Source organism: Cynocephalus volans, chromosome 2 (genome assembly GCF_027409185.1).
Source record: "Cynocephalus volans isolate mCynVol1 chromosome 2, mCynVol1.pri, whole genome shotgun sequence".
NCBI lineage: Eukaryota > Metazoa > Chordata > Mammalia > Dermoptera > Cynocephalidae > Cynocephalus > Cynocephalus volans.
The window spans coordinates 49,682,496-49,702,170 of NC_084461.1; the positions used below are offsets into that span (position 1 = coordinate 49,682,496).

At 39.0% G+C, this 19,675-nt stretch overlaps 1 protein-coding gene across 5 annotated transcripts in view; it reads right to left on the reverse strand.

The window, feature by feature from the left end:
• Positions 1 to 4,565: 4,565 nt before the first annotated feature.
• The window catches only part of LOC134369517 (3',5'-cyclic-AMP phosphodiesterase 4D), a 335,504-nt gene continuing 320,394 nt past the window's right edge, over positions 4,566 to 19,675 (reverse strand). For all 5 annotated transcript variants that reach the window (XM_063085989.1, XM_063085988.1, XM_063085986.1 and 2 more), the window contains 4 exons: positions 11,668 to 11,822; positions 10,708 to 10,830; positions 10,042 to 10,224; positions 4,566 to 9,480 (listed from right to left, as the gene is read on the reverse strand). In XM_063085989.1, coding sequence (XP_062942059.1) covers positions 9,064 to 9,480; positions 10,042 to 10,224; positions 10,708 to 10,830; positions 11,668 to 11,822 — 878 coding nt within the window. In that variant the 3' untranslated portion in view covers positions 4,566 to 9,063. The remainder of the gene's footprint in view (positions 9,481 to 10,041; positions 10,225 to 10,707; positions 10,831 to 11,667; positions 11,823 to 19,675) is intronic.

Genomic DNA, 19,675 nt, shown 5'->3' on the forward strand with positions numbered 1-19,675 from the left:
TAGTTTTCCAAGCAGAGAGATAATCATATGCAAGATGTAAATGCATCATTTAGCTGAGATGCAGGGGTGTCTACCTGTGGGTGATGGGAGGAGATGGGGGTGATTTAGCTTGATTAGACCCTTATGCAGTATGTTAAGGAGTATGAACTTGATCTTGTGGGGAACAGGAGGTATTATCACTGTTCCTAGATGCTGTGGCAGCTGAGAGCCCACCTTTTCTCACTTTCTCCCACGTTTTTCCTGCTTTTTTTCTCTTACCATTGCTGGTTTTCAACTTTTTCAGTCCGCTCAAGGTCTTTCACTCACTGATCCCAGCATTATTTTTAGAATGTAAGTTCTCAGAGATAACTCTTTGACTGTTGTATATTTCTTTGTGCCACCAAATATGGTGTTACAAAACACGAGTGGTTGCTTCCCAAGCAGTCTTGTGTAGTGGACAGTTGCTGAGACTGTAGTGCTCTCTCTGGCTTTCTCCCCCACCCTTGAACCACGGACTTCTGCTGGGGGGGCGGGGGTGAGGTCTGCACCTCTCCTCAGTCTGACCCATGGTGGCAGGGGTGGAGTGGCCTGGCTGTCTCTCTCTCACTCTCCCCAGATGCTGTAAACAAACAGCAAAAAAACCAGAAATTATCAGTGCTAGGGAGAAAATGAGCAAAGTGTCAGAAGCCTCAAGGGGAGAGACCGCCTGGTTCCCTGATTAGGCAGCCTGGTGGCAAAGGCAGTGCCTTGCAGTGACTGAGCACTGAGTGAGTGTTTGCCACTGCACATTTAGTCTGCTTTTTGGTTCAAAAACAAGAAGCAAAGGAAAAGCAACTCTCAGACAATAGAGCTTGTCCTATGATATGTTCGCATGGTCCAGATTCTGAAACCACATCTGTTGGCTCAGAGTTTATGAGTCTGCAGCAAACACCCCACTGAACACGTGTGAAGGTAGAAGGGGCTCCATCCTCTGCTGGATGCCAGCCTCGCTCCTGTCCCTTCATCTAAGCAGACACCCTGCAAGGAATCCCTCTAAGACCTGCCTTACCCTGTATCCTGAGCCTCCACTGGGCAGAGGCACATGCCCACACAGATTTTTACTTTCTTGTCAAATTGTTTTATTTTCTTTATTTATGCTTTTTTTTTTTTTAATAGGAAGACAGGGACTCCTCACCACTGTGGAGAATTGTGTCCATATAGCAAGGTTATGCAGAGGTGGGGTGGGTATGTTAACAAATGAATATGAACTAAGATCTGTCACCTAGCTTTGGATTATCAAAATTATCTGTAACATCTGTAATGAAGGATGGTCAAAGAAAATTAAAGGCAATCCAACAGTCAGTTCTGTTCCTTGTTAGTGGGTCAACACAAATAGGATGTAGCGATGGTGATAGAAATTCTGTCAAATATATAGTTTATACATTATCCATCTCAATATTTAGCATGTGAATAATCTTAGCCAAATCAAGTAACCTTCCTGGGCCTCCTGTTTCCTAGCTACAAAATAGAATTATGCCACGTGTGGACCACAGCAGGATATCTAGACAGAAGTGGGAGGGAGTGAGACAGGGATCAAATATGAATTCCACTTTATAAAATTTTTACATGCTATCTCTTGTCATTGAAATAGCTAGGTGAGCACTGGGAGAAGACATAGATATTCAGAGAGAGAATCGGAACAGAGAGACTTTGGGAGAAATGACTTTTTCCCTCTGTCCCCATATAGGAAGTATAGGAGGGCCTGCTAACTTCCACTTGGAAGACAACTTTCTCACCTTACATGTGCAGGGAACACTTGGATCTGAATGTTGACAAACAGGTGTGGAATGTTAATTTGCTGAACGACTATTTAATGTATACTATTCCTATATCATTTTTTTTGTATTCCAAGTAATAGCCAGGATTTTTGCATAGTGGAAAGCACAAGCAGACAGAAGTCATAACCATCTCTAGTCTTTTTTTTTTTGAAAAAAAAAAAAAAAGCCTAATCCCATTGAAGAGCAAAAGAATGAGGGAGGGAGGAGAGAGTCCCCAGGATTAGGAAAAGGACAGTACTACTCCTTTGTAGTAATTTAAGCAGGTATGTCCTAGTCTGCTTAGTCTGCTGTAACAAACTACTGTAAACTGGGTGGCTTATGAACATCAGAAAATTCATTCTCACAGTCTGGAGGCTGGGAAGTCCGACCAGGGCTACAGCAGATTTGCTATCTGGTGAGGGCCTGCTTCCAGATTAACATATGGAGCTTTCTAGGTGTGTTAATGAGCACATGATGGGAGGGTTAACATGCTGCCTTGGGCCTCTTTTATAAGGGCACTAATTCCATTCATGAGGGCTCAGCCCTCATAACGTTATCATCTCCCAAAAGACCCCCACCTCCTAGTACCATCACCTTACAGGTTAGGATTTCAACATATGAATTTTGGGGAGACACAAACATTCAGACCATAGCAAGACAGTAATAAGACATTGGAGGGGGTAGACTCTTTTTATACATAAACTCTGTGGCAGGCCTAGGGAAGTAGGACCCCAAACCTGGGTTCCCAAACTCAGCATATATTCCCAGTAGAACACATGTGTGACAAAGAAGCAAAGAGCCAAGAAACTGTAAGGAATCACTGCAGCTGGAACAACACAGAGATATGGTGCTCAAGTTAGGCTGGAGATAAGAGAACTTTGATGTTGGGAGAGAGGGGATGTGCCAATAATAACAGTGATGGAAATTTTGAACAGTATGATAGGATGGGGACACAGTCCAAATTAATTGATTTAAAGGAAATAAAGCAGTATTTCCCGCACATGCACCCAAATTTAGGGACTAAGATTTATACCCATTACACTGGATTTGATGTTGAGTATTTGTAGAGATGAGGAGTAGCTGTGGGGAAACCAGAACCCAAATCAGAAAGACTGGAAAGCACAGAAATGATTCCACCAGACCAGGTTATGTGGGCAGGTACATCCCCATGGGATTGGTGCTCTCTGGCAACAGGGAAGAGGTTTGTGTTTTATGTTTTTGGTTGAATGTTTTGCTGTTGTGGGTCCAAAGCTGTGTGTCTGAGGAAAGGTTTCCAGGTCAGAGATCTGAACTTTGGTCAACTCAACACACCTAAATTAGTCTAAATTAGCATGGGGGACAAGTGGGGAAAAGAAGGGAGTTGGTTCTTTCGTCCCATACTTTCATTTGGGGTCATGGATTTTAGGAAAAGAAACTGGGTTTAAGTTCCGGAGGAGGGGGTATCAATTAGGCATATCTTAGCTATAGTGAATATTGTTCATGCTGTGGTGGGAGGAAACAGCGAGGAGACTAAGCACAGGTTATTCTTTTAAAGTACCTTACTCTACTGGTTATGGTTTAGGGATTATCTGGGGATTAAATTTATGCTGATTTCTCTGCTCTCATTATCACAAAAAAAATTGTTTTGTCATTCAGAACAAAAATAGAAAGTTTGTGAGAAATGGGCCAACAGAGTTTTTAGTTAACAATGAGATAGAAACCCTAAACTCTCTTTCTTTACCTTGTTAGAAATCTCAAAACCAAAAAATAATCAGAATGTTTTTATGGTATCAAGTCAAAAAACTCTCTGAGATCTCAAACTGTCCTGATTATCAAATTGAATTCTGTCCAGTATCAGTTTGGTAGCTATATCCATCTCATATTAAGAACCTACTGTGTAAGAGGCATAGTTTAAGTGCTAGGGACACACTTGTAAGCACAGGCCTTGCTCTCACAGAGCTGCAGTCTGGCAGGAGAGACGGACAATAAACAAACACACAGATGTATGTATCAATTTGTGATGAATGTTATGAAGAAAATAGAGCAGGGTGAAAGGGGATAAAGTGTTGGAGCAGGGGTGCTATTTCACATAGGATTAGGAGTGATCTGTATTTCCAGGCCCTGACAACTCCTCCCCCCTATTTCTCCAGTAGTCTTAAGCTCATTTGTATATTAAGATTTTTGCAAATAATGTTTCCTCTGTCTGGACCTACTTCTTCTTAACTCCTTTTTGCCTAGTTACCTCTTATCATCCTTCAGATCTCAGCCCCAAGTCACTTCCCCAAGGAAGTCTTTTCTGACCCTCCAAAATAGATCAAGTTCAGGTTCCCACTTCACCACAGCACCAAGCTTCCTCATTGCACTGATCAGCACAATTATAATGACATGCGTATTGAACAGTTTGCCTTTGTCCTCTCCAGACCATATGCTCTAAGAAAGCAAAGACTGCATCTCATTTACCGTTGAAGCCTTAGAATCTTGTAGTGTGAAGAGTAGGTACCCAACAAATAATTGTTGCGTGATAACTTTGAATACACCAGGATGTTCAAGTAAGCGTGGAAGGCCCCTTCTCAAGCCTATTTAGAAAACACTGCTTAATCTTACAGGCCATCTAAGTAATTTTGGGAATTTTTTACACAGAAAGATTAATCAACATAATTTGGTTTCATTTGGTTATGAACATCAATACTAACTTACAGTGTCACTATCCTCCTTCCATTTTAACAATGTTCACTATTGTTGGACACATATGCTGATTGAACTACAATTTAAAATGAATAACCTTTTATTTGTAAAAGACCGAGTCATGAATAGGCAGAATCAACCCATGCTTTTATTTTCATTGCATATAAAAATCTCATATGAAGGTATTGATGTACAGTACTATCCTCATGGGCTGTAGGAGAGGCTAAGAAACCACTAAAACAATCATCATTTGTAATGCTCACACACAATTTACCACTCTGAAAACATATCCAAAAAATAAAAACAACTAAAATCAGTAAGGATTTTTTTGTAATTATAGTGTCCCATTTATACTGTTTAAAACAAAAGTAATCGATTTCCTTTGGGCCAGGGCTGCTAAAATCTACAGTTTGTGTCAAAAATAATAATAAAACAAAATAATAAGAGGCTCATTTTTCCTAGAAAAGAATCTCTCCTTTCACTAAGTCACATGTTCCAGGGGCTGGGCTGAAGTGGGAGAAGGTTTCCACATTTTCCACTAGGAATTTTTCATTGCTTTCAGGAGCTGGCCATTGTACAAGGTTAAATTAAAATATTCTAAAGTGATGCAAGATTTGCAAAAACAAACTCTAGTGACTGGTGAATCCTTTATGCTATATAAACTGGCATTATACACAACTTTGTGTTTAAATAGATGGGTTTACCTACATATAGGAAAATTTGGTTGAACTTAGTTGAAAACTTTTTAGTTAAAAAAATGATCTATGTATATTTTCTTAAGATGACAGGAAGCTGATGAGCTGAAGACTAACCAATGGGAGTGACCTATGGCCCCAGTTTCAAATAAAGTTTCTTTTCTTAAGAGCTCAAGAAGCTAAAATGACTTTTTATAATCCCTGGGCAAAAATGTATTTCCCCAGTAATGTCTGAAAGTAAGAACAATCAAATGTAATTAGCTGAAATAGCTCCTGATCAACAGATGGGAAACAATCATTATACATGTGGTGCTGCCCTATGGCAAGTACTTAAGAGCTGGTACCTCAAAAGGTTCTCAGAATCATCCATAGGTTGTCTGTAGTTTTGTAAAATCCAGCTATTGCCAGAAGTCCAATCAATTAAAAGCCTGGTTGTGAAATGCCCTGCCCTAGCTCCACCATCACCATACTTTCAAATGCAGCAAAACAGAAGAAAATATTGGTTAAAGTTAAGGCACAGCCCTGGGACCAAAGACCTGCAGCTATGTTTTTTAAATTTATATATCTTTATGTATTTTATAGTCTTCTAGAATCTTCCATAACAAGCTCTAAGGTGACAAGACTATATTACAGGAGAAAATAAAAATGTACAAGGAGTATGTATACACACCATTCATTCTCTCACCAAGAGTTTCCAAATATATCAACACCATCCCATCTTGGGATGATGTTTTAATAAGAACTGATAATTTACAATTAACATTACAGTATGTACATTGCAATAAATACATGGTTGTAAACAGACAAACAAGACTGTATTACAGGTAAGGTCATTTGGTGAGAAAAAAATGCATGGCACAAAAAATAAATAATGCATTCAAAAATTATCATAAAGCTTTCTGTAAATTCCATTTCATTCAAGTTTTTCCTTTCCTTGTCTGAAATTTGTTCTATCTACATTATCTTTTTGTGAATTTTAACTGAAGTAAAAGAAACCAAAATTAAAACAGCATTAATGTGTTCAGTAACTTGCAAGCTGAAATGTACTGGTTTTATGCAAACTTGGACATTTTTTCCCCATACAGTACCCAGATATTGCATTTTCTTATGGCATTTTAGGAAATGTAAAGCCACTTGTAAAAGGATGTTCTTTTTAAAGCAGTGCATATTTCTGAAGCACACTTTGGAGGGAGAAGAGGACAGAAAGAGAGAAGGGAAAGGGTAAGCAGATTGTACACTGCATTAGTCCCTGTCTCTTGGATACTATGCCTTTTCTACAATTTGATTGTCCATTGGTGGGTATCTTTACAACATGGTACCATTAAAAATCAACAAACTTGGGGGGAAAAAAGCCTGTCTTTATTAGTGCAGTTATAAACCCTTTTAGGTCTGGATTTGTTAGTGACATCATATTGCTGCTTTTTAATTTTTTTCATTATTAAGAGTCTAGGCACCCTGCGGGGGAAATACCAAGTATAGGAAGGGGAGGGAATGAGAATGTTTTGGAAAGGGAAATAAACCTTAGACTCTTTGCCTTTCCTTTTAGACCTCCCTCAGGGACAAATAAAATCAAAAGAGAAACAAGTTACCAAATGTTCTTGTGAAAACACTTTGTCAAACATATGTCTTCATTTCAAAGATTACTGTCTATTTGATCTTTACAGGGGAAAGAAGGCGGAAACCTGATTCCTATTCTGCCCTATGTGAAAGATCAGAACTATAGACAATTTTTCTATCGAAGGTTCTGAGCATTGGTAGGATCTCAGGGGATTAAAATGAGGACTACGTTCAGCTTGGGTATTTTTCCCTGGTGATGACTTAATTACTAGTTCCCAAAAGGCTCCTTCAGAAGTTCCAAATGTAAGTGTTTTGGGGGCTTGCAATTTTTCTTAACTGTTTTATTTTTCATTTAGACTACCTGCTTTAGTCTGTCTCAATTCTTGGATATTGAGGCAAAAAATGATTATTTGGGCTCTAAACTTTTCACAGAGAAGATATATGCTATATTAAGAACTGACATGGGAAGAAAATCCAAACTAATAAATGCCCCATAAAGCCAATTGCTATCAGCAAATAAGCACTGGGAACTGATCTTTAAAACTGCAATACAGTTGCTGGTGCTGAAATCAGTCAAGAGTGTTCTCTAATTTTTCATTTAGGCAGAATGGTTTTACCAAACCACTATTCTAGAATATTTTAGGATGCATCACATTACCAACGCTCTGGTGCCAGTGAATCACCAACTTCTCTCCTCAGTATGTTTAAGGAAGCAGTTCCCTCTACAAGACAGGCTCATGGACTGATGACAAGTGACAAAGCAATTCCTACATGTTACATGGCTGTTCATTAAGAAAGGGTAGATGCTACACTTAAAACCACTTCTAAGGGTTATTCCTCATACAGTTCTTAGTTCTATGGTGAAATCATAGAAACATAAGAGAATTAATTGTATTGGTGTTTGCTAATATATTCTTTTAATATTCTTAAAAATTGCCTAGCTAGCTGTTAACTTTTCTCTGTAAACCAAGAGTAAAAGATAGTGATGATATGCAACCCTGTGGTAGAAATGAACACTAACTCTAACTTGACTGTTTCTTTCCATTAATCAGAATGGTGGTGATACATTTGATAAAACCCTATCTAGCCAACATGGACAGAGGTTGAAGCGCACATTAAATCATAAAGCAGCAAAGGGAAAAAACACTTTTCTTACTATAACTGGCTGTAAAAACAATAAAAATGAGCATGAAATATGTGTGGGTTATTACAAAGACATGCTCTGTGAAATGCACTTCTACTGACACAGCAAAAAGTTATCAGAAGACATTAAGTAGGAAAATACCTAAAAAAGACTGACCATTTTAGCTACTGGGTAATTATACATCTCCCACTTGCTTCAGACAACACCAACTGATGATTGAGTTTCCATGAGGCTTAAAACACTTTTGACATAACACACATCAAAGTATTACAAAACAAACACTCACTTTGCACGCTATGAAGAAAAACGGTGTAGAGCAATGCCGCTTATCTGGTAAGACTGAAACAAAAAGCAAAGTAAACGAAGACTTACAAAAAGGGTTTCTTGCAACATAAAGTTGTTTTTCTGTTTTAAAATATGGAAGTCATTGGTATATAAAACAACGAATCACTAAAATCAGTTAATTGCTATGAACTATAAGGTGCAAGTAAAATTCATAAGTTAGATTTATCCAGTGTAGCACAGATCTGTACTGAAAACTTGCAAGTTACTCTTAGAAAAAAATAACTAGTGGCAGATGAAGTTCTGAACATAGTTTTTTTTAAATATAATACCTCAATACATTTAATAATAAAAGTAAAGCTCTACAAAAAGTCTGTGTTACATATCATACAAAATGTAGAGATCAGTGCAGCTCACTGAACCACACTATTCAGTCATGAATCAGGAAGACTTGAAATTAGAAAATTATGCAACTTCTGTGGCTCATCCTCCTCCTGGTAACAGATTCATGCTGTGTCCTGTTCTTGACATATTTGTTATTTCATCCATTAAGTTCACTCTGTTGTAGTGCCTTCTTTCTTCTGAAAATATTGCAAACAAATAAGAAAAAAAGTAACCCCCAATCAACTTTTGGGCTGCCAGATGAGCCACTGTCTCTTGAAAACATTTTGGAGTTGATTTTATCTGCTTTGTCAGCTCTACAAGATGAAATCTTGTTAAAATGCTGTGCATGAAGATGTCCACCTTGCTCTGATGACATGGAGGTGAAAAAACTGGTTACGATATTCCTGAGCGCCAGACTGAGTAGTCAAGGACAGTTTTGTTCAACAAACGTCCTGGCAGATGACAGTGAGGTGTGACCATGGTTGTGGCATGTGACATGCACTTTGGAAACAATTTTTCTACTTAAAAAAAAAAAAAAAAAGGCATGAAAGTCTTTGCACTGTTACGTGTCAGGAGAATCATCATCTACTGCACAAGCTTCGGGCTGGCTTTCCTCCTCTTCCCCAACTGCCTCCTCTTCAACCTGTTCATCAAGGGGAATTTCGGTAGACTCTGAGTCTTGAGTACAAAGAGTCTTGGAGTCACTGCAGCTAGTGTCTTCTTCCACTTGACTTCCACTGTCCTTTTCAGTGTCTGACTCACCATCTTCCTCTAAAGTTAGTTCGAACTGGAATTTCTCGGTTTGACCCTGCCGGCCCTCTTCTTGGTCATCAGGTGCAGGAGAGGGGCTCTGAGGGATTGTGCTCTGGTACCACTCACGATTGTCCTCCAAAGTGTCCAAAATGTCCTGGGCATCAGGATGTACAAGGTCTGCCCACGTCTCCCAGAGAGGATGAACGATATAGTCTATGAAGCCCACCTGGTTAAAAAAGAAAATCCAAAATGAGTAGAGGAGTTGAGACTAAGAAACAATGGAAATGGTTACCTAGATCATGGCCTACAATTAGAACATTAAACAGAAAGAAGACTACTAACCTTAGTTTGATAAAATACTAGTCACTATTTTAGACAACAGATCATATAAAAATGTTGTTAGCAGGTGGTGAAAATTAGCTTCTAGAACCCTTAGTTCAAGCGTAAAATTTTTTCTAGTTGTATATCTGCTAGGCTTTGAGGTCTGGACTTTATTTTAGAATAGCCAATTTGCAGATGAATCCAGATAACTGAAAGAATGTCATGCACTATATGTATATGAATATACTCTATGAATACAGTCATAAGAATGTATATATGGCCATATGAATGTTAAGTTGTAAGAATGAAAATTTTTTGGATCATAAACACTAAGGTGAAAATGAGCTGGTCAAAACAAAGTAAATTAAAAATCTAATAAAATACTGCAAGATATGAATACAAAGTAACCAAATGCTAAAGTTGCAGCTGTATTCTCTCTCTGAAAGCTTTATGCTTCCCGCATTACCTGTGATTTTTCCACAGATGCATTGTGCTTGTCACACATGGGACTTATCTCCATGCCTCTCTCTCTCTCTCGGTCTCCCTGGCGGAAGAACTCTTCCATTATTCGGTCCGTCCACTGGCGATACAGCTGAAGAGGCTTTGTTGGGTTGCTGAGATCTGCACAATGCACCATATTCTGAAGTACCTAAAATAGAAGAATGCATTCTCCATTCAGCACCTGCTTCTTTTTTTTAAACTAGATATTCACATTGGATGATTGTGACACTTAAAAATACATGTAGTGTAAGATTTATTCCAAACAGCTCAACCACGATGTGTCTGTATATGGTTCACACTTGTATTAATAGTCCCAAATTATGCCACTTCTACCACATCTAAATATCATAAGAGAAACTGTTTATTTATATGCATGGCTGATTAAATTCAGAGCTGCTTAAGTGGTTGGTTTTGTGGGGTGTTAGGTTTTGGCTTTGAAATGTATATGAAAATGAAAAGACCAACAGGATTTTACGTGCTTATTTCGCAGGAATAAGAATTTGGATAAAAATCCTGACTATAACTACCAAAGTATAAAGTAGAAGAAAGGCAAAATAAATCTTATCAAAGCTGGATACACAGACACATGTGCGCGTGTACACACACAGAGCAAACTCAAATAATGCTTTACCTGAATCCTATCGGAATAATTATCAAGAAGGAGAACTCCAGAACTTGTCACTTTCTTAGTTTCAACCATAGTTTTCAAATCAGCCAGCAGATTCATGTGTTTCGACATGTCTGTTGCAAGTACCTTAAAAGACAGAGTATTTTCTTAAGTAAAGTCCAGAGGAAAAAGTCAGAATTTGTGCATGAATATATTACGCAGAATGTGAGAAAAAAAAAACCACTATGCCATCTAATAGCAGTTTGTGAAAGTTCTTTACTCCTGCTTGGGGCAGAGTCTTTTCCTCTTTAACATAAAGTTTTCTGGAAGCCCAGAGTAACATGTACAATATACAGAAGCATTAGGCACTGATAACCACTTTTATTGTAAAAAAGGGGACTATATATCTCTGTGGATAAAGACATCATCACATGTTTTGAAGATTTTTCCATTTCTTGGACTAGAAAGTGGTGACTTGACTAAGATGAACTGTTTCGGAAAAAGAATATTCTGGTTAATTTTCTCATCCAAGACAGATAATTACAATGCTTAACAGATTAAGTTTTTGATAACCAGAGATTTTCCTGTATTTCACAATCATTCTGAATGATATACATAGAGAAAAAAGTAAAGTCAATGGCATTGTCTACTGATAGAAAGGGTGAAAAAAAAACCATTCAAGCTGCAACCCAAGCCCTCTGCTTTTATTAATCATCTTTCTCTGCGTGCCACCAGAATAGGGGAGCCCAGAAAATAACAGCTGAACGATGAGGGTCCACTGTCATTATTCCTAAGTCCAAGCTGCTAGAAGTGAAAAACCTATTATAGAACATTACTGCCAGCAGCAGGGGCAGCTTTAGAACATAAAAAGCAACAATAGGTTTGAAATACAGTTTCTTTTACCCGATACTCATCTCACTATTACATTTTTTAAAAAAACAGCTTGCATCACTGTTCTCTTTTTGGCTTTTATCAGCTACTTACAATGTCAATGACCATTTTCCTCAATGATTGCCTTTGCTTTTTGGTCAAATTCTGGAAAATGTCACAGTTTTCCTCCTGAAGCAACTTAAAGCCCACAGCCAAATGATGGTTCTCTAAGACAGAGGAATCATTGTACATCAAGGCAAGTTCAGAATCTGAAAGGAAGATAAGTGGCATAAGATCAGCAAAAGTGTTTATTAGAAGTTTATCTTATTCTTCAAATTCTAAGAGACTCTGGGTTTAGAATGCAATTTCCCCTTCACGTCTCTGCTGCCCTTACCATTACATGACAATATCCAGGAGAGAATGTATTAGATAACGCAAGACCAGAAAGAACATGGGAAGCATGAGAGTAAGTTCTAATGCTCCTAACATGTGGTAGGTCATTTCACTCTGCAGGACTCAGCTTCCTCTTTTCTAAAGGGAAAGAAGAATTGGACCAGATGATCTTTAACCTCTCCTCTAGATCTGCCATAAGCTGAGGAGAATATGACATTAGTCTTAACATCTGCAACATGTCCAGACCGTAAGGTGTTGTGTTCCTGATAACTGTTCATTACTTACAGTACAATTTATATAATGTAAGAATCATGTGATGTAGGACTGTTTGTACTCAGAGAGGGTACAAGAACAGTTTGGAACATATAAATAATATTAGATTTGATAATGCTGTTCTTATTTTCTTCCACAGAATAATTCTGCATGTCTAAGCGTTATTCATTTTTTTCCATTTTCTTTTCCAATATCGTGGCAGTCACCATGTATGTGTGTATTGTCCTCCTCACTGGCTTGCTCATGGCTCTGCACAGAGACACTGCATACAGCTGTCTATATACCCCATAATGAAGACTCCAGCTCTCTCACTACTGCCCTGGACCTGTGTATTTGAGCCAGGGAGAGATTCTGTCTCAACCCTAGTTCCTATAAAATGCAGACCCAAATCTATAAGGTAGTCATTTAAAAAAAAAACTGACTAGGGCCGGCCCGTGGCTCACTTGGGAGAGTGCGGTGCTGACAACACCAAGGCCATGGGTTCAGATCCTATATAGGGATGGCTGGTTTGCTCACTTGGGAGAGCGTGGTGCTGAGAACACCAAGTCAAGGGTTAAGATCCCCTTACTGGTCATCTTTAGAAAAAAAAAAAAAAATATATATATATATATATATATAAATTCACACGCACACACACACACACACACACACAAAAAAAAAACTGGGGGGGGGCGGGGAGAAGACATAACAACCACAATTACTTGAAGTTGATACTACAAGCAAACAGAGGGGACATCGGTGGGGGGGAGGGGGGAGGGAGGAGGGAGGGAGGTTTTGGTGAGGGGCAACAATAATCACCCACAATGTATAGCGACAAAATAAAATTAAAAAAAAAAACAAAAAACTGGTGCTTTATTCTGTTTCCAGTTAAGTCACTTTCAAAACTAAAAGCACATGGATTTGATCTTTTTTCTGACTAATGCATGAAAATATATTTAGAAATATATATCCTTTTCTAAGAAAGAAATACCCAACACTACTCAATGACTCTTTCAAAGGAACTAGGGAGGAGAGAGGCTCAGAACACATCTCAACTAGGAAATATGACAGTTTTATCAGAACTATAGAAATAGAAATTTTCACATCTAGATTTTTGCTCCCAAACTACAAGAACAGATGTCTAGAGTAGTAGAGACTGTATATGCAAGGTATTATTGTATTTATGTTTTTGACAAAGCAAAAGTGTTAATCTTTAAGAAGGAAGTACCTGGTTAAGTCTTATTTACAGTCTATTTAAGCCTCTGTGAACCATTATCTGTAGATGGTTAAGCATATAGAAATAAAAAAGTTTAAAACTATTTAGAATCTTAGCACATATTATTATGTTTCTTGAGTAGAAACATATATTGAAAGGAAAGCATAATGTTTTCTAACTGCAGAAATAATATGCATGTAGATAAGTGGTGTTAACAGAATTGACTTGGCCTTATAAAAACCCTGTTGGCTTATATGCCCTCTGAAGAAAGGTGAAAGAAATTAAGGCTATTGAGACTGCAGAAGAACAAAATGATGAGCTGCTACTTCAATGAAGAGGGTGAGCTCTAGTACAGAAGTTGCAACAAAGAGTCTGAGCTCTACTCAACCTAACCTTTCATGTGGGACAGATGTCCAAGAGCACTGGCTAGCCTGCCTTGGAAAATGGTTCTCTCCTGACACTTAAGAGTCCAGATGAGTCAAAAGGCCATGAAACCACTCCTTATTAGACTGGTGGGCCTCTACAGCCCATTCAATCTCTGAGGCTGTAATGGGAAAGTGGTGGCTACTGATTGTTTTAAGTTTTTTTAATGAATGAATGTTAGCATTTAAGAAACTGAATCTCAGGATAGTCACTTAACTTTCTACTTTTCCTTATGACTGAAGGCATGCAGACACATCTCTAAAGGAAGAGGTAAACGTCAACATCACAGGTTCAGATCCCCGTCCTGGCCAGCCGCCAAAAACAATAAAAATAAAAAAATAAAGGAAGAAGTGGGATTCTACAGCTCCTCAGGAGATTTTCACCAAAGATGGCAAATCCAGGACTTTTAGTAGAGTCCGTGAAGGTTCAGGAATAATCAGAAAGTTGCCGTCCTACTTTGGTATAACTCACGGCACAGAGGGACAGAAAAGCTAGCTAACATTTTGTTGAAACTGTCTCATCAGCAAAAGTCCAGTACAAGTCACCTCTTTCATGAAGCCTTTCTTGATTACCACAGACAGAACTGCTCACTATCTCCTGTGAACTCCTATACTGCTACGTACCACTCACTTGGCATTTATCGGATTCCACCTTATTTGTCTTTATCTCTGTACAAATCTTCTCAAACCCGACTAATCTACATAGAGACTGAAGCCCCTCTATAGAACTGAAGGTTATTAACTTAATATACTTGGTTGTCTGGTTTCTCCTGGGTACGTCAATTCTTCCTAACCTTACAAAGCATAAAGAGAAACAGAAAATAATAAGCACATAACATTTAGAGGATTTAAGTGCCAGGCATTGTACTAAGTGGTTTATATGGATTATCTTATTTAATCCTCATAACAACTCTCTGAGGAAGAGACTATTGTTATTGGCATTTACAAATGAAAGAACATGAATTTTAGGGAAGGTAAGTAACTTTGCCAATGTAACATAGCTGGTAAGTACTGGGGCCAGAACTTCAAAACAGACAGTCTCACTCCCGTGTTCATTGCAGCACTATTCGCAATAGCCAAGACATGGCATCAACCTAAGTGTCAATCAATGATGAATGGATAAAACAAATGTGGGATATACACACAATGAAATACTATGCAGCCATAAAAAAGACTGCAATCCTGTCATTCACAGCAACATGGGTCAGCCTGGAGGACACTGTGTTAAGTGAAATAAGCCAAACACAGGAAGAGAGAAACACCGCATGTTCTCACTCATATGTGAAAGCTAAAAAAGTTGATCTCATAGAAGTAGAGAGTAGAATAGTGGTTTTACTAGAGGCTGGGAAGGGTAGAGGGGGAATACAAAATTACAGCAGATACAAAATTACAGCTAGACAGAAGGAGTAAGTTCTAGGGTTCTATAGCACTGTAGGATGACTACAGTGAACAGTAAGCTATTGTATAATTTCAAATAGTTAGAAGAGAGGATTTTGAATGTTCCCAACACAAAGAAATGACCAATATTTGAGGTGATGGATATGCTAATTACCCTGATTTGATCTCTATACATTGTTTACATGTCCCCAAATATCACGCTGTGCCCCATAAATATATACAATTATCATGTGTCAATTAAGAACAATTAAAAAAAAAACAAAAAACACAGGCAGTCTCTACAGCCCTTACCTTATCTTACCTATTATTACAAATGCTTTAAAAATATTGAGCAGCGAACATTAAAAGGGAACCAGGAAATGATAAACACAATCCACTCATTGTCTGGCACACACTAATAACTACATAAGCATTCACTATTTTATTGAGAGACTGTACATATCTTTGCAAACCCAAAGCCATCATTTTATTACATATAGACCAATTATGCTCATTTGTAAGAATTACCCTGGATCACCAAGAATAAATTATGCTCAACATATGCTACTAATGAAGGCAGGAAGACTACCTCTATTTACGTGTTCCTCTCTTCTGAGTTCTTATGGAATGAGGAGTGTAGGATGAGCGAGTACCAGCACATAACTGAGAACATGCACTTCATCTGTGTTAATCTTCTCTCCCTCTCTATTAGTCAGGGTTCTCCAGAGAAACAGAACCAATAGGATGTATGTGTGTGTGAGAGAGAGAGCAAGGTACATAGATTTATTTATTTATTACAGAAATTGGGTCAGATAATTACAGAAACCAAGAAATCCCAAGTCTACAAGGCAGAGAATCAGAAAAGCCAGTGGTGTAATTCAGTCCCAGTCTAAAGGCCCAAGAACGAGGTAGGGAAGCTAATGTTGTAAGTCCTGGTCTAAGTCCAAAGGCCGAGGAACCAGCAGTCCTGATGTCCAAGGGCAGAACATGGATGTCCTAGCTCAAAAAGAGAATGCAAACTTGCCCTTCTTCTAACTTTTTATTTTATTCAGGCCCTCAATGGATTGGATGATGCCAGCCCTCACCGGTAAGGGCAATCTTCCTTACTCAGTCTACTGATTCAAATGCTAATCTCTTCCAAAAACACTCTCACAGACACACCCCGAAATAATGTTTTACCAGCTCTCTGAACATTCCTTAGTCCAGTCAAGATGAAATATAAAATGAGTCATTACACAGTCCTCCCCTTATTAACTTAACACCCATATGCGTATGCTTAAACCATATTTAATCTCCAAATAAAAACAATGACAAGGTCATAATTCCACCTAACATGATAAAACTATCCTGCCTACAACCAAAAACACTAATCCCTACCCCCTTCAAGAGAAGGTAAAGTCTTTTACTCTTTTCTTGATATCCCATAACTTAAATACTATGGTGTAAAATCTACAATATTTAAATACTGATATAAAGTCAATACTTATGTTATACGATAACTGAATAAGAAAGGAAAGGAAACAAAGATATTTGTTTAATATATGTGTATATACACAAAAATGTATTCATAACAAAATGAAGAAATACTCATGACAATTATAATCCCTGTTTCTATAACTAGTCATGTGGTAGTAGCTGGTATTTATAACTATCTTCTTCTACTATCCGTTCTGTATTCCCTTTGCCTTCAGTAAGCAACTCAGTTGGTCAAAGATGTTTACCTGGTGGGGTGATCTAAACCTTCATTCCTGAAGGGTATGGGCCATTAATAGTCCTGCCTGGATTGGGGTGTTACAGTTTTCCAATGACCTTAGTCACAGGCCTTGATAATACTAAGAGATGCCCCAAGGGATCTCCTGTATTCCAGACATACTCCTCCTTACCTCGTTTGTGGTGTAGTAGTCCAGTTTCCCCTTAGTAGTCAAGATCAGTCATCCCAGCCAACACTAACTCCCTTCTTGGCCTCTTGACTCAGAGGCAGAGGAGCCCAAAGTGGCTGGGTCTTAACTTCTAGTTCAATGGAATCACTGTTGTGCCTTCTAGAGGAATCATTCCTCTCTCTGGAACTAAGACCTCTAGGCCAGAAGAGCATAAAGTTGCGGGAACTGGAGGAAAAGTTTTGATAGTGGATCACTAGGAGTAATAGTGAGTGGTTCCACTCCCATTTCCATTTCCAGGATTCCTGGACTCATGAATCCTGGCTATTGGAGAAACGGCACTGTATACTGAATGCTGATTCAGAGCATATACAGCCTCTGGAGACCCTTGCCCCAGCTGTGCAAGGTATTGTCACCTAGCTGATGCTGAAACTGAGTCTTCAAAAGGCCATCCTACCATTCTATCAAGCAGCTGCTTCAGGATGACAGAGAAAATGATCAAGACTAGTGAATTCCATGAACATGGGTTCACTGCTGCACTTCTTTGATTGTGAAGTGAATTCTTTGGTTGGAAGCAATTCTGTGTGGAATACCATGACAGTAGAAAAGGCATTCTGTAAGTCCAAGAATGGTAAGTTTTGACAGAAGCACTGTGTGCATAAAAGGCAAATCCATTTCCAGAGAAAGTATTTATTCCACTAAGAACAAAACTCTGCCCTTTCCATGATGAAGCGGTCCAATGTAATCAACCAGCCACCAGGTAGCTGGCTGATCACTCAGGGAATGGGGCTATACAGGGGCTCAGCGTTGGTCTCTGCTGCTGGCAGATTGGGCACTCAGTAGTGGTTGCAGCCAGGTCAACCTTGGTGAGTGGAAGTCCATGTTGCTGAGCTCATGTGTAACCTCCATCCCTGTCATCGTGACCACTTTGCTCATGAGCCCACTGGGATATGACAGAGATAACTGAAGAAAGAAGCTGACTGGTATCCACTGAATGTCATCCTCTTCACTTGATTATTAAAATCCTCCTCTGCTGAGGTCACCCTTTGGTGAGCATTCAAATGAGATTCAAATATCTTCACTATTTTTTGTCCAGAGACATCTATCCACATACCTGGTTCTCCAAATTTCTTTGTCACCAACTTTCTAATCATGTTCTTTCTAAGTCCTTAACCATCCAGACAAACTATTGGTTACAGCCATGAATTGGTATGTAATCACGTCTGGCCATTCCTCCTTCCAAGCAAAGTGTACAAAACTAAGTGCACTTCCTGAAGTTCTTCCCACTGAAAAGATTCCTCTTCACCACTCAGGAATGTCCCAGAGAGGGCCAGTAGGGCTGCAGCTGTCTACTTTTGGGTGGTGCCCGCATATTGTGCAAAATCACCTGTAAACCAGGCCCTCTGACAACTGACTGTAGGGAACTCCCCATGAGACCACAGGTGCAGGCTGGGAGAGAGAAGGCAGTATAGCAGGAGTGGGGACCACAGGCATTTGAGCTACTTCTTTACGTAGCTTACTTGTGCTTGATCATGCATATACTACTTCCATTTGATGATGCAGAGCTGCTGTGCATGCCCAACCTTATGGCTTGATGGGTCAGATAACACCCAATTCATGATGGGCAGCTCAGGTTGTTTGGTAATTTGATGGCCCATGGTCAAACATTCAGTATCTACTAAGGCTCCATAGCACGTCAAGAGCTGTCTCTCAAAAGGAGAGTAGTTATCTTCAGATGATGGCAGGGACTTGCTCCAAAATCCTAAGGGTCTCTGCTGCGATTTACCTATAGGGGCCTGCCGAAGACTCCAAATAGCATTGCTATCTGCCAAACCTCAAGTACATTGTATCTACTAGATCTTATGGCTCAAGAGGCAGAGCAGCTTGCAAAGCAGCCCGAACATGTTATAAAACCTTCTTCTGTTCTGGACTCCACCCAAAACTATCAGCCTTTTGGGTTACTTGTTAAATGGGCTAGAATAACACATGCAAATGAGAAATAAATTGCTTCTAAAATCCAAACAGGCCCACTAGGCCTCTTTCTTGTTGTGCCTCTTTCTTGATTGTAGAGAGACAGATGTTAACAACTTATCCTTCACCTTAGAAAGAATATCTCAATGTGCCCCATCCCACTGGACCCCTAGAAATTTTACTTAGGTAGAAGGCCCATGAATTTAGTTGGATTTATTTCACTATCAATGCCCTCACTTTAAAAGTAGACATCCTGCCAAGCTGGGAGTTCCATCTGCATTGTAATTCAGTCAGTTACAGGATGAGGTTCTGCCTTTGATTTTCAGCAATTTCAGCCCTGTGGCTGAAGATAAGGCTACAGGAGAGAAGGTTCTCCTTCAAGGCAGCCTAGAAGCTCTTAGGTTATTTATGCAGTGCTTGAGCTGGCAATTCTGATCTCTGGCTCATCCTTTTCATTCACCACTTGGTCTGGTGACATTAGGGGCAACCAAACATCAGCGTCAACATCCTTAGTTTTCTAAAAATGTTTTAAAGTATCATATATAAAATCATTTAGCTCCTTGCTTCTCACAGTGGTTGACAGGAGTATACAATGCAGATATTTTGTGTATTTC